General features: G+C 36.8%; 1 protein-coding gene across 8 annotated transcripts in view; it reads left to right on the top strand.

Annotated features, from left to right (window-relative positions):
- MITF (melanocyte inducing transcription factor) overlaps window positions 1-14,123 on the top strand; it is a 226,408-nt gene that overhangs the window by 136,859 nt on the left and 75,426 nt on the right. For 6 of the 8 annotated variants that reach the window (XM_024747055.1, XM_024747054.1, XM_024747050.1 and 3 more), the window contains exon 2: window positions 517-766. In XM_024747055.1, coding sequence (XP_024602823.1) covers window positions 517-766 — 250 coding nt within the window. The remainder of the gene's footprint in view (window positions 1-516; window positions 767-14,123) is intronic. The other 2 variants (XM_024747051.1, XM_024747049.1) reach the window with 1 other exon arrangement.

The following is a 14,123-nucleotide window of genomic DNA, read 5'->3' as shown; positions in this document are numbered from 1 at the left end:
AATAATTCTTACTTCCCTGTATCATAGAAAAATTTCCCCATGACAAAGTACACCTTTTCTTTAAACTATTCTGTGTTAGTAAACATTTCGGATATCTTCAGGGAATTTAGATAGCACGTAGGAGTAGTTATTTGGTTAGATCTGGCTATAAAAAAGGAAATCAAACAATTTATTTTTAAATGTGGAAATCTGGGTGCCATTAAGACGCCTCTCTTCTTGGCACTTCATATGGTGGCACTATATTTGGTGGTGATGAGTAGTATGCAGTATAAAATGTCAAAAAAGTAAGCGTATGATAAAAATGCCTAGATGCAATCAAGCTGACTTATTTTAATTCAACTACTAATGGCTTAAATCCTGTCAGCTCTTGATTTTCAATTAGGTGGAATACTACTCTGCGATCTGATTATATTTGCCCAGGCTCATTGCATAGTTTGGTGCAATTTAGGGTACCCCAAAATGCAAATGAAGTGTTTCATTAGGGAACTAAATTTGTGTTTTTTGGTTTTCCCACAGCAGTTCCGAGGATCATCCTGGGGCCTCCAAGCCTCCAATAAGCTCCTCCAGTATGACATCACGCATCTTGCTACGCCAGCAACTCATGCGTGAGCAGATGCAGGAACAGGAACGCAGGGAGCAGCAGCAGAAGCTGCAGGCGGCCCAGTTCATGCAACAGAGAGTGCCCGTGAGTCAGACACCAGCCATAAACGTCAGTGTGCCCACCACCCTCCCCTCTGCCACCCAGGTGCCAATGGAAGTCCTTAAGGTACGTGAGTGTCACTCTTGTTGGTTGGGCCAAGCCTTCTTCTTCAACATTTTCCATTTTCTAGGTGTCTTACTTATCTCATCGTGATTTGGTTATATTGACCCATGTGAGTCATATTCATAAATGTCAACTCCATTGATTTCTACGTGGCTTTGCATTTCCAAAGAAGGATGCCAAATAACTGTAAATTTAATAGTAACCCTCACTAAATGGGGGAAGAGTGTTGATGTTTCATGAGAAATTACAAGGAGGAATAGAGGTTTGTTATGTTATCTTCCCATCTTTCTTGGGGAAAGTTTCAAAATGTACAAGTTATCTGAAATGAGCTTCTTCTAATAGCTTTTATATATTTTTTCCCTAAATACGTTCCATGGCCATTCTTTAGTTTTCTTCTTTCTTGAGTAAATAATCTCGGCTGTAGAATCTGATTCTTTTAGAAAGTCTCTTCAGATATAAAACAGTAGAAGCGCTTTCTACGCTTTAATAACCAGACTGCATAATCCTTTAACTGAAGTGAGTTGTCTGTTTTGGGTCCCTTTGATTTCTTGCTAGAGTAGAAACTGCAGGAGCTTGTTAGCATCATTCTATTGGGGACATATAGCTTCCTAATTACCACGGGAAATTGTAAGGAGTCTAAGAATAGAATTCCGTCTCACACATGGGTCCTCCACATCACATTGGGAGTTACTCCTTGTTTAAAGATACATTCCAGGATGTTAAAAAAAAAAAAAAGAAATTAGGTTAGATTGAATTTTTCATTATCATTTCAACAGAGTGCTATTTAAAAAATTAAAATTTGAGAAAAAAAGCAAATTGAGCAATCTTACTAATGAAGAACAATGAGTCTTAAGTCAAATTGGCAGTACATATTTTTTATTATTTAAATTTAGAAAGATATAGCACATTATTTAGATGTTTATGTTAACGTCAAATGTTTGTTTTAAAACGAGTATTGAAAAATAAAATAATAAAAAGAGAAAAAAAAAGATAAACATTCCAACTCTTGAATGTGACTGATGCAAGTAAAGTTAAAAGAAAAGTAAGGGGACTTCCTTATTTTTTAATATTTTTAACCCCATCACCTAATTATTTCATTCGGAAGTGTCCCAAGTATTACTGTTCATTAAACAATGTGAACTTCACCGGCCGGCGATTGACTGTTCGGCATTGTATTCATTTCTGTGCTCAGAAAAAGGACATCTCCCACTATTTAAAGTTTACTATGAAAGCAAATAGAGAGGATGCTGTGTTTTCATTGGGAAGCAATCTGTGATTCTTACCAGGAAGTAGGAAAGGGATTCTTTAAAAACAAATTTTAAGTCAGTTGTTTTCTTATTTGCAGAGGCTCTTAAAACGTAGTGATGAAGTACTGAAACTCTTGCATAGAGAAACCAATTAAAATTCTGTTACAGTGGAAAAGATCCAAATGGTTTAGCATAAAATTTTACTCTAATGTGATTGAAGTTCTGGGTATTGCCACAATTAATAGGTATTTTATGCATACCCTCTCCCCCCTCCCCGCCCAAGTAAAGGCAAGGTTTTCTCTTGGAAATAGATTTTACATTAAATCTTTCTGTTCTGCTTGGGTGAAAATTGACAGTCACTAGGTTTTTACAGATCTAAGATTTATTTAAGTTGTCTGGTGTTCACAAGAATCATAATTGTTTTGCCTATACCTTAGATTATTTAAAGTTTTATGAATTAAGTAATAAAATGTGGAGAAATATGTCTGTTTTACTTACTATAATAGTCTGTTTTTTTAACCTGAAGGACAAATTTTGGAAGAGATGACACGGACTTGTGTTAATAGTGGTTTATGTCTAATTCAACGGTAATTCTTGATATTATATTAAAATATATTAGCTGAAATCTATATTCCTATTAAGGCAGTTATATCCAGTGGAAGAGAAATTACCCAAATATGTTGAAAAATCATTTCCATATCACTTTTAAAAGGGACATCGTTTTAAAAAGTTTTTATTACTTAGAATATGTAATCGTGAAATGATTAAAATTTAAATCTATACTAATTGGTTTGAATAATATACCCGTGTTTCCTTATATGTTACTATGTCCTGGTAACACTGGCCTTAGCTGCAGCCCTCAATTTAGTTATGCCAGAAATATGTCCTAAGTTAAAGCATGAATAAATTGTTAGAACTGGGAGACCTAATCTAAATAAAAATGAACAAGTGGTAAATTTATATTTCATACTGAATTAGTTTAATCTCTATTTAACTTGTGCATTTTTATACTTCATTTATATAAAGTAGTGAAGTGTGTCATATAAATGAAAAGAAAGAAGTGTAGGCATAGCAATGCGGAGAGGTTTGGTAGCTATTTAGACAGATTTTAGTATCCTTAGGTAGGTGGAAGATCAAATAAAAATATATGATTTCGTATAAGATGGCATTCTAAGAGATTCAAATTACAATTTAAAGGAGAGTATCATAAATGATTACTTCAAATACTTCAAGTACTTAGTACTTTATGAAAATACTTTGCATGTTTTCAAAAGTTTTATGTGTGAAAATATTATGAATTATTTATTAGGGAAAGGTAAGTGAGAGAAATGATTTTTTCTTTTCTCTTTTATAGTTTTTAAATCGTAAGCATATTATTATGAAGTAAATGGTTAATAGAAAAACAGCTAATTTGCTTAATCTTGGTCCATTTTTCTATGAATATACATTTTCAAGGCGTAACACTGAGTGTACTAATTTATACATGATGATACAGATTATTTTGAATAAATATCCTTTCTAATAGTATAGTCTGAGTAAATTCATCATTTAATTTTTAAAGATTTAAATTGCTGAAATAGAACATACCTGCTTCTCAGTGGAGGTAGCTGTGTACAGTCAGACATGCTAGTGTGTGCTGGAGAGTCCTGGGCAAATCTCTCCTTTTCCCACTGGTTTGCAAGAACTTGATAGAAAATCACACACACAAACTCATGTTACCAACATTTTGCTGCCAGTGGGTTGAATGACTGATTTTGAAAAGCTAAATTAGTGTTTTCTGGTTAATTCCTTTTCTTTTGTAGAGTTATGCTTAAAATATGAAGCTTTATAAAACATGTTTTAAATTGTTGACAGCTTCTAGTAAATTTAGGACTAATCTTTGGAATTCATAGGGATTGGAAATTCACATTACTTATTCCTCACGTGGTCGTCGTTCAGCCTATAAATTCATGAAACTTTGCAGGATTAGCCTCTGGTTTCTACATTGATTTAATTAATTTATGGCTTTATTCATACTATTGATTTTTATGTTAGGCGACATGGAATGATTAATCGTACTGCTATGTATTTACATATTGGAGATATCCTTTAGGTTTCTTAATAACAGCCCTGTTCAATTGGGTATTGTAATTTAAGGATGCTTCTTTGTCGTTAATGAACCAGTTCCTGGAGTGCATAATGCATTTTCCACAGTAGTGAACAGACTCTGTATGTCAAACTGCAAATGAACAAAGTATGTCATTAAGAACCATTAATGGAAGTGGTTTCTTCCACAGGTGGGTTTTTGACTTGCAAGCCTGAGGTTTGAAATTTGATCTATAGCTTCTTTCGGACAAAAGCAGAGGAACCAGGGAAAGGCCTTGTGGACATATGTGAGGTCTCGTGGCTGAAGAAGCACCACATAGTAACCACTGCATTTTTGTCCACACAGCCATCAAGCATGCATTTTCACGGTCTCATCTCTCCAGCTCTGATTGATTATAGAAACAGCTGGTTGCTGCAATCTTGGACTGGCAGGTTCATCAGAATTCCTCCCCCTGCATGGACTCTGAGAGTGTATACCTTGAAAACCTTAGTGCATAGTTTGAAAACATTTCTTTGTTTAGAAATATATAGGAAATTGCAAAGGATTTCCCTCTCTACATCCCTTCCTTCCTTTCTTTGCCCTGGAATTTAAAAATTTAAAGGCAAGGTGTTTTCTCTGGAGTAAATTGTATATTGAATTTTTCTTTCTCCTGAGGAGAAAGGTTAAATGAATTTAAAAGAAAAAATTATGTATTTTTGGTAATTTTAGGATGTTTTCTTTTAAGTAGTTTGAAGGAATTTATTTTTAAATTTTTCCTTTTTTCCAAATCATCTCAGGTAATCCAAGGAATTAGGCAGATTAGCGCAGAGTGAGAAAGGATGCTTGCTGTTCATCAGATACCGAAACACATTTTGCCAGGGCCCTCTATATTGTAAACTGAATTTACGTTGGCATTTATTTGGTGGTTGTCTCATGGTGTGGCATCCCATTTAGATGGTGATTCTAGCAAGTCAGGATGGTTGGATGTCCTGTTTTCTTGTCACCATGTCCGACAACCAACATTCCATGAGATTTCACTGATGAGGGAAAGGGTGGGTGATTGAATTGCTGGCCTTTCTCTGTAATTTATGAAATCTACCTGATGTTGAATTGTCAAGGTGTAGGTTATGCTTTAGGTATAATACAGAAATAGGAAGAAGGTGTGTGAAGCTACAGGTGAGTTGGTAGGTTACAAATTAGAAGAAGGGATGGCTCCCACACCCCATTATGCATTTGATTTTCTTCCTGGTTTAGGCAGGAATACAAAACCTTGATAGCATCACATTGGCCAAAAGAAGCAAGAACAGATGCAGCATGTCTCAGATCGGCTTGCCTTGGTCCCCGTAGTTAGGGAACCTTGCTGGAGGTGCTGACCTCATAAGAAAGGACATCTGAGTATTCTTCTAATCCCATAGTCCATGGGCCATCATATATTTTTGTTACCAGTCAGTGTGACTTACACAAACATTCAGTGAGCTTTGATTTCAGAATTGTTTATAAACTTCGGTGTCCTTTTGTTTTTGAATCAAACACGGTGTTTACAAGACCATATCTTCTCTTGGGGACAAAGGGATTCAGTTTCCACGTTCCACAAACATCTTTTCGTCTTCCTAGAGACCTTGTTTCCCTATAGGGTCTTTGAATCTCTCGGTTGTATTACTTTGATGTGTTCAGTGTCACATATAAGGTAATTTTCTTTCCCTTTAAAATTCATTTTTATTGGAACTCCACTCAATACTCTGTAATGGCCTATACGGGAAAAGAATCTAAAAAAGAGTGGATATATGTATAACTGATTCACTTTGCTGTACACCTGAAACTAACACACTGTAAATCATCTATATTCCAGTTAAAAAAATAAAAATTATAGACAATACTTGTTAACTTGGGACCGATTTAAGCAGTGTGGAAGGAGAATCCAGCAGGACACTCTTCCTCCCTTCCTCTGCCTCTTCCCTTTCTCGAGCTCCTAGGAGGGAAGCTGTTGTTAACACTTTAGGGTGCAGCCTTCCTGACTTCTGCTGCTTTCCAGCTTACAGTTCCCTTTTGTGGGAGCGAGGTCTGAAGAAATGTATTAGGCAGTTTAGATCAGATGGACGTAAACCCTATCTTTCTCGGTTCACCTTTTCAAATGCCATGAAAGAAATAGTTTCTTCTCTTTCTGGGTTGTCTGTACTTCTGAAAATATTGCTTTAAACTCCCTGCTCCTTAGGCAGAATGGGAACTTCTTACCCTGTGTATTGGAAACACTTAGATCATTCTGGTGATACAAGTGTGTGCCAGTTTGCCTGGGCAGCAACCGGTAGCCCATTTGCTTCCCGTGCAAATGGGAATGCATACCTCCATGGGTAAGGGGTTAGTCATCTCAGGGCTGTCACAAGAAAGTACTCCGTAGAGTTGGCTTACATTGGTGAAAGCTAACTCTAACTTAACCCGGGCTAAGTAGGGCACGCATCTCAGTAAATGTGCATTGATTAATTTCAGACGTCTTTTTCTTTCTGCACTGCTTTTAGTAACTAGGGACTAGTAATGAAATGCTGGCTGAAGAAAGTCATCTTTGCTTAGATTTTTAGGCCTGGTCCACTTGAGAGAGCAGCCCTATGGGGAGCAACTATCTAAAACAAAATAGTCAACCTTGACATAGCTAAGCCTATGAATTAATTCCACTTTCCTGGAAACATTGAAACATCAGCTGTAATTCCATGTTCACTTGTTAATATTGGCACACAAACTGGAAATGATTTCTCCCACTATGAGCACATGGCCATTTTTATGTGGCCAAGGGGTACCATAGAATCGAGGTGTTGTGATCTCCTCAGGTAGTGGATCGGGTCTGCTGTGCTCAGTAGACACCTGAGCCTTGCAGGTTTAGGAGGGTCACATTCTTTTTAGGGACGAGGATCTTTATTATCTTCTCAAAGAGCTACTTTGCCATCACTGAAGTCACCTTGTGGGTTTACATGAAGAGCAGCTGCTCATCTCCTCCTTTTCTGTTGTTAAAAGAAGCCATACTGATAGGCGCAGTCTCTTCTCATTTACACAGTTCTCATAATCCTATAACTGGAGGTCAGGGTAGCATGTTAAGGAGAGTACTAAGGTCTGGGGCCTAGGAGTGAGGACTGAAAATTGGAGTGAGCCTCTGTTTTTATCTGGCTTTGAATGGTAATTTCTTTCCAGTGTGATGAAAAGAACATCACATTGAAGAATGCATGTGACCTATAGCACATGCATTCTTAACAGGGGTTATTGTCCCCCAGGGGTACAAAAATTGGCTCTTGAAGGCCAAAAAAAAATCTGAGATGTTATAATGGTTTGTGATCCTCTAAAGGGCCATAGTGCAAAAGCAGATATACAGTATATGTACCTGTTACGATTTCCTGTGGTTGAGGATGAGGGGAGAGGTAGTTAGGGGGGAAAAAAAAGGTCTAAAGAGGCTGCTTAGGGGAGGTGATGATGGAAAAAACAAAGACTTGAGAAACATTCCTGTTTCTATGCTGAATCTTTCTTAACTCCTCTCTTTGTGTTGTGTTTAGAGAATACTTAGGCTCTTATAGATGTGCCACCTGCCTTCCAGCTAGTCTGTATCTCCTGGAGAACTGTTAGAATAGTAGTCTTGGTTGGCATGTCCAGCACTGGGCAGTTATTACTAATGTCCCCATTTCACAGATGTGGGAACTGAGGCGAAGGGGTCAAGTAGCTCATTAGAAGTCGATGAAGCAAGTGGTACAGTCAGGATTTGAACTCACTCAGTTGGACTCCGTGGCCCCAGTTTCGTAACCATTGTTGGTAGTTCCTCTCCTACAGTGAATGACCTGAGAAACTTTAGGAGGCAGAAGTAGCAGTGTTTAGTTTCTCAACCGATATGGTAACCTGGGACCTGTAGCAAATGTTTATTACAGATCTTCAGACCATAGCTTAAAATTTTTATAGGAATTACTGGTATAACTGTGGTACTACCTAAAGCAACTTTGAGGAGGACAGGTGATGACTGCACAGACAGTAATTACTGGCTGTGTTAGGTTGTAAGCTGAACCCTTCATATCTTTTGTCTTATGTATCCCTCTAGAAGCCCTGTGAGATAAGTATGATAAGCCTGATCTTCCGCAGGAGGAAACTGATGCATAGAGAGAGATAAGTCACTGAAGTCACAGTTAGACCCCTCAGCCTACTTTATTTACTTATAACCACATACCCTGCTTCCTCTGCATAGCTCAAGGATAACCTCTAAACATTTCTTAAAAAATCACCAGTAACAGACTATGGTAGAGCAAAGTGGGAGGTTGAAGAGAAACTACAGAGGAGTCTCACAGGCTTAATGGAAGGTTACTTGATCTTAAGCATTTGAAATTAGTAAGGGGCCATCCATATTGAATAATTAAAGTGTATCCCTGAGTCTCCACGATATGCCAGATGGAAAACCTGGATGCGTTCTTGCTGTATAAAAAGACCGCCTAGCCACATTGACCACTATGGTAATTTATGTTTAGTTATAGTCATCATTATTGGTCAAAAAGCACTACAGTGAAAGTTTCTGTAACAACATCCAAAAATCATAACTCAAGATGACTTATGTTCTAGAAATCCTATTGGCCTAGGCTATTACAATTCATATGCTTTATAGTTCTGTACATTTCAATAATACATTTGTATTGTTGTAAATGATTTTTAAAATACTCAATTTGGTAGACTTAGCACTACGCGCAGGCCCAGCGGCCATGGTTCACAGGCCCAGCTGCTCCGTGGCATGCGGGATCCTCCCGGACCAGGACACGAACCGGTATCCCCTGCATCGGCAGGCGGACTCTCAACCACTGCGCCACCAGGGAAGCCCAGCACATATTTTTTAATATGAATTTTCTCCTGAGATTATGGTTGCATTAGAGTTTTTCTTCCCCTGCAGTATGTATCATAACTTTTGCTGTATTTTAGCAGTTAAAGCTGGGACTTTAGTTCTGGTTCTTTTTCTGTTTGCTTCTAAGTTAATAATGTCAGCTGTCATAAATCTTATATTACTGTATGAAAAGGTCATGAATCTTCTTCACAATGTTACCTACATAATCCCAACAATTAAAAGAAGAACTTAGATTTGAAAGACCACCTTCTGTAGGTATGCTCTTGAACAATAGAGATTGTGGACATGCGTAAGCAAAATCTAATTTTAACATTGCCCTACTAAAATAAGTGGGTGGGATCTGTGTTTAAAAATATGTAAAGTAGTACAGTGGCTTTGCACAAGGTTAGAGCTGCAATCAGTACTAGTATATTGGCTCCTGCCCTGAATATGTCTCTTGTTATTGACTTCTTTGAGCATCAGTCTAAACTTTAAGGAAAATTTAGCTCCCAACAATACAGTAGTCTTTCAGACCTCGTTTATAAAGTTAGATGTTTTTGCCTATTAATTTATAGCTTTGCAAAAATGAGATGAATCAAAATTGGAGCAGATAAAATAGGAGGTTATTAAAGTAGATAATGGTCCTAGAAAAAGAACTGTTGTAATCACTGTTTTAAAAACTAGAGAATATTCTAGAAAAGGACCTAGATGAATCTATACCAAACTGTTCTTACTCATTACCTCTGGAATGGGTTTGGAGATTGGAGATGGTGGTGGTCAAAGGCTTTATTTTATTTTTTTAACCAGGAGAGCATATGCATACATTTTTCATATAATTAAATGGGCATCTCTTAATGCATTTTATTAGGAGTCTTAGCAAAGTTTTTTTCACCTGTAACTCTTTTGAGCAGCCGAACTCTTCCATCAGGTGAGTTTACTAGATGTGTGCACATTATGTAAGTCTAATGGTCTTCCTTCAAGGAAAGATAGCAAGGTGTAAGGGTCCTGAAAATTAAAAATGAATCAAAGGATTTGAATCACCAGGTTATGAATAACTTTTTTTTTGAATTTTATTATTTTTTTTATACAGTAGGTTCTTATGTGAATAACTTTTAAAAGTTGTTGAGAGGCCCAACGTGAAAAGCAAAATTCAGATTTCTACTACCTTACCACCAGGCATAGCTTTGCTGTAATCTCCTCTGTTGGCCCTGAGTTTCGTATAATTAAAATTTAGGAGCTAGAAATTTTGTTGAGACTTAATTAGAAGTGACAAACCAGAGACATTCCTGCTGGTTAGGAAAGGCTTAAGAAATTCTTATTGGCTAAATTACAAATATGTAACATTTTTTCAGAACACTGCATGGTAGTTCAGACTGCCTAAAGGTGACAAGATTAGCTCTGTTTTTCTAGTGAAGTAGTAAAAATTAGATTAATAAGTACCAGGCAAAGAACCTTTTCTTTTTTTCAAAAGGAATCTTACCTTGAGTACTTCTGGCTGTGGAAATCGGTGCCTTAATTAGCCACATGTTCTTTTTACCTCCTGGGAAATAAGTACGGGATAAAATTGGGGATCAAGACGTAGACGCACATTGACTTAGCACACGCCGCTAAGTAATTCATCAAGGAATGTTGGTAATTAGTCCTGCCTCTTTCAACTCTTGGCTTATTTCATAAAACCGGTTGATTTAAAATAATTCCTGCTGATTTATTACCAACACGTTTCAAGACTGAGACTTGGCTCTTAAACAAAAGCAATATTGTGCAGTGATGGAAACGCGCCCTCTTGTTTTTGTGTTTTTACAAATTCTGAAGGGCATCTATAGTCCCCTATTAACTTTGTTGCATTTTCTTTTACCCCATTCAGCATTTTCTTGGGCTTTCTTTTGTCTCTTGGTGAAGAAAAAGGGGGAGCAAATTAGAAAAAAAAAAAAATTCCAAGCTCTTGGAGGTTTTGGATGTGAGGTGCTTGTCAAAGTGTATTGACTCAGTGTGATTTGATGGAATTTAATTTGAATCCTTCGTCTGGTAAGACAGGCTGTCGTGATGGCCTTTGGTCCTCCTGCATTAAGTGTTTGGTGATATTAATGACAGCCAGGTTAATCTTAAAAGATTGAATTTATGAGAAGTACAGAACCTTATGACTTCAGCCTTGTAGCCTTGGTATCCAAACACTGCACTAAATTATTCTTTGGATGCCAAATTCCCCTTAATGCCGACTGATGTGCTTCATTATGCTTTGAGATGCAACCATAATCAGCATCCTTGTTGAAAAACCTGGGATTAGATTAGATGACTCAGAATTGGAGCGTATCAAGCAGATAGTCTCCAATACTTAACTGGGTGACCTTAGGCACATTTCCTGTTCTTTCTGGTTCTCAGTGTCCTCATCTGTGAAATGGAGGTAATAGTGTCTGGCCTGGAGAATTTTTGTGAGGGTTAAATGAGATAATTCATGTAAAGCAGCACTATCCAATAGAAATAGAATGTGAGCCACATATCTAAATTTAAATTTTCTAGTCAGTCACATTAAAAACGGTAAAAAGAAACAGGTGAAATCAATTTTAACAATGTATTTTATTTAATTCAGTATATCCAAAATGTCATTTCAATATGTAATCAATGCAAGAATTACCAAGTTTTTGCATTCTCTGTTTTTTCCATATTAAGTCTTTCATACTAAGTCTTCAGACTCAGGTATGTATTTTACACCTATAGGAACATCTCCATTTAGATTCTAAATTTTCGTTGAATTACTCAATCTGAGTTTAGATGTTATGAGATTTACAGTTGAAAAGCTAGATTCATATCTACCTATCACATTGTTTCAAACACATTTAAAATATTTCCAATAACTAAGTTGAGTATAAGTCTTTAAATTCAAGTTTAAATGAAGTAAGAAGGTCATTTCCTCAGTCACACTGGCCACATTTCCAGGGCTCAGTAGCACATGTAGCCTGTGGCCTCTATATTAGCACAGATCAAAAGCATTTAGCACAATGCTGGGTTGATGGAAAGTGCTCAGTAAAGGATTCTGCTTTGTTGTTGTTAATAATGAAAAATATGAATATTAATCATGAAAAATATAAATAAATATAGTAATTATGTTAATGAAAAATATAAATAAATATAGTAATTATTATTATCAAATCCAAATTCCCATCTTCATTTGCTGCCATTACACCTACCCAACACGACTGCTTTCCTACTGCCTTCCTCCCCACCAAAGAAGACCCCAGAGTTTTTAGTCATTATTTTCTTTGTCACAACCCTTTGGAGCCCAGGTTAGTTGACATATCTTATGTATGGTTACTATTTCCTGTCAAAACGCCCTTTCCCAGGAGAGCACAGCAGAGTCACCCTTGGTAATGCGGCATTTGGACCCACCTCTGCCAACAGACTTCCATTCAGGCCTGAGCAGTGACAGCTCTTAACTCGTTAGTCACAGATCTTACTCATACTCTCAATCCAGTTGCTTCTCAGACCTACACATATCACACTCAAATAGCACCTGTGCAGCGTGTTAAAGATGACTAAAGCCTCAGGAACATATAAGCATCTCATCAATGTTCGTGGTGCAGAAAAGACATTGAAGGAAAAGGAGATCAGTTAATCCTAGTTCTTTAAATGTGTATTCAATAGTAGCTGAACGAACATGTTGGACATTGAAGCCTACTTTTGTAAAGGAGTTTTATATATAATTTTTATTTGTGCTAATGCTGCTAAGGCAATTTCTTCCCTCAGTTAACTTGCAGTACATTTTTAGGAATTTTCAGCACAGCTGATGATTTACCAGGCACCCAAGTTTTCTGTTTTATACTAGTTTTTGACCATTTATTAAACCAGAAATAGTACACCTAAAATGACATTTATATTTTATTAGATACCTTGTGATTCTTAATGCATACAATGAGTTGATTATACTAGAATCAGTAAACTGTGTTTGAAAGATTTAATGTGTTCTTCATATAAACACTAAGAGCCTATAGAGTTGCATTTTTGTTCAGTTACAACAAGCGAGAAAACCAAGGGAGTAAAAATATTAACCATGCCATAAGTTCCAGAAAGAAAAATCTTTCTATTGTTAGATTTTATGATTTCCTGAGTTTGGAGTGACATATTTTCTCGATGTTTATTACTTATTTTATTATCATCTTAAAATAATATAAGTTAATAAATATGCACACCGTTGTAAACTTGATTTCAGTTTTCCCAGTAGCTTTCCAAATTTATATTAAAATCATATACCTAAAGAATTTTTTCAACTCATTAATTGGCATAACATTGATAGAATTCATAATACAACGTTAAGAGTGTGAGACATTGTGCGCATTTATACTGACACTTAGGACCACTGACGTAGACAGGGGAGGAAAGACAGAACATTCTGGAAGCACATTTAATTGTGATGTAAAATCCTCATTCAGCTTGACCTGAAGCTTAGGTGTGTATAACTTAACTCCAAAAGGTGTTTCTGGGAAAGTTTTCTGTAGCTCAGTGGTTCTCAAAATGTGGTCTGGGGCCTGCAGCCCCTGCATTACCTGGGAGCTCTTTACAAATGCAAATTCCCTGGGTTCACCTCAAACCTACTGAGCCAGAAACTCTGGGGTTGGAGCCCATTAATTTGTTCTAGCCAGCCCTCTGGAAGATTCTAATGCAGGCTCATGTTTGAGAATCAGTGTTGTAGAAACTTGGAAGTTAATTTGTAAGAAACGTAAGTAAAATTGGGAAATGCTAGTGCAAATAAGGTCAACCTCTTAGACCTAAAGTAAACATATAAAGAGTTATGGAAATCTCCAACAGTGGTACAATTGGTAGGCACTTTGAGGAGAGAGGCGATGAGGAAGGCAAGCAAAGGAAATGTTGCTTTCAGGTAAAATTGATCAGTGGAAGTTGCAAAATATCCAATAGCTCTTTAGAGTCTTTTGTTACATCCCGTTATATGCAGGTGTTTATGCAAAGTTGATAAAAATAGATTAATCCTGCCAAATCTTGGGGAGATGAGTTGGGGATAAAACAATAATAAGAAACTAAACTTATACAGTAGTTCCCACTTTAAGTCACAGAAACCACTGTGCCTTTGTAGGAACTCTGAGGGATCAATGAATCCCTTTGTCCGCCAACTTTTATAAATTAAATATCCACCTTGCTTACATATATATCTCTTTTTCAAATAGATGTTGATGCTGTTGCAATGAACAAAGTACAAATTAATACCGA

The sequence above is a fragment of the Neophocaena asiaeorientalis genome, unplaced genomic scaffold (genome assembly GCF_003031525.2).
Source record: "Neophocaena asiaeorientalis asiaeorientalis breed wild unplaced genomic scaffold, Neophocaena_asiaeorientalis_V1.1 scaffold130, whole genome shotgun sequence".
In the NCBI taxonomy this organism is placed as follows: domain Eukaryota; kingdom Metazoa; phylum Chordata; class Mammalia; order Artiodactyla; family Phocoenidae; genus Neophocaena; species Neophocaena asiaeorientalis.
This window is presented reverse-complemented; position numbering and strand designations above follow the sequence as displayed.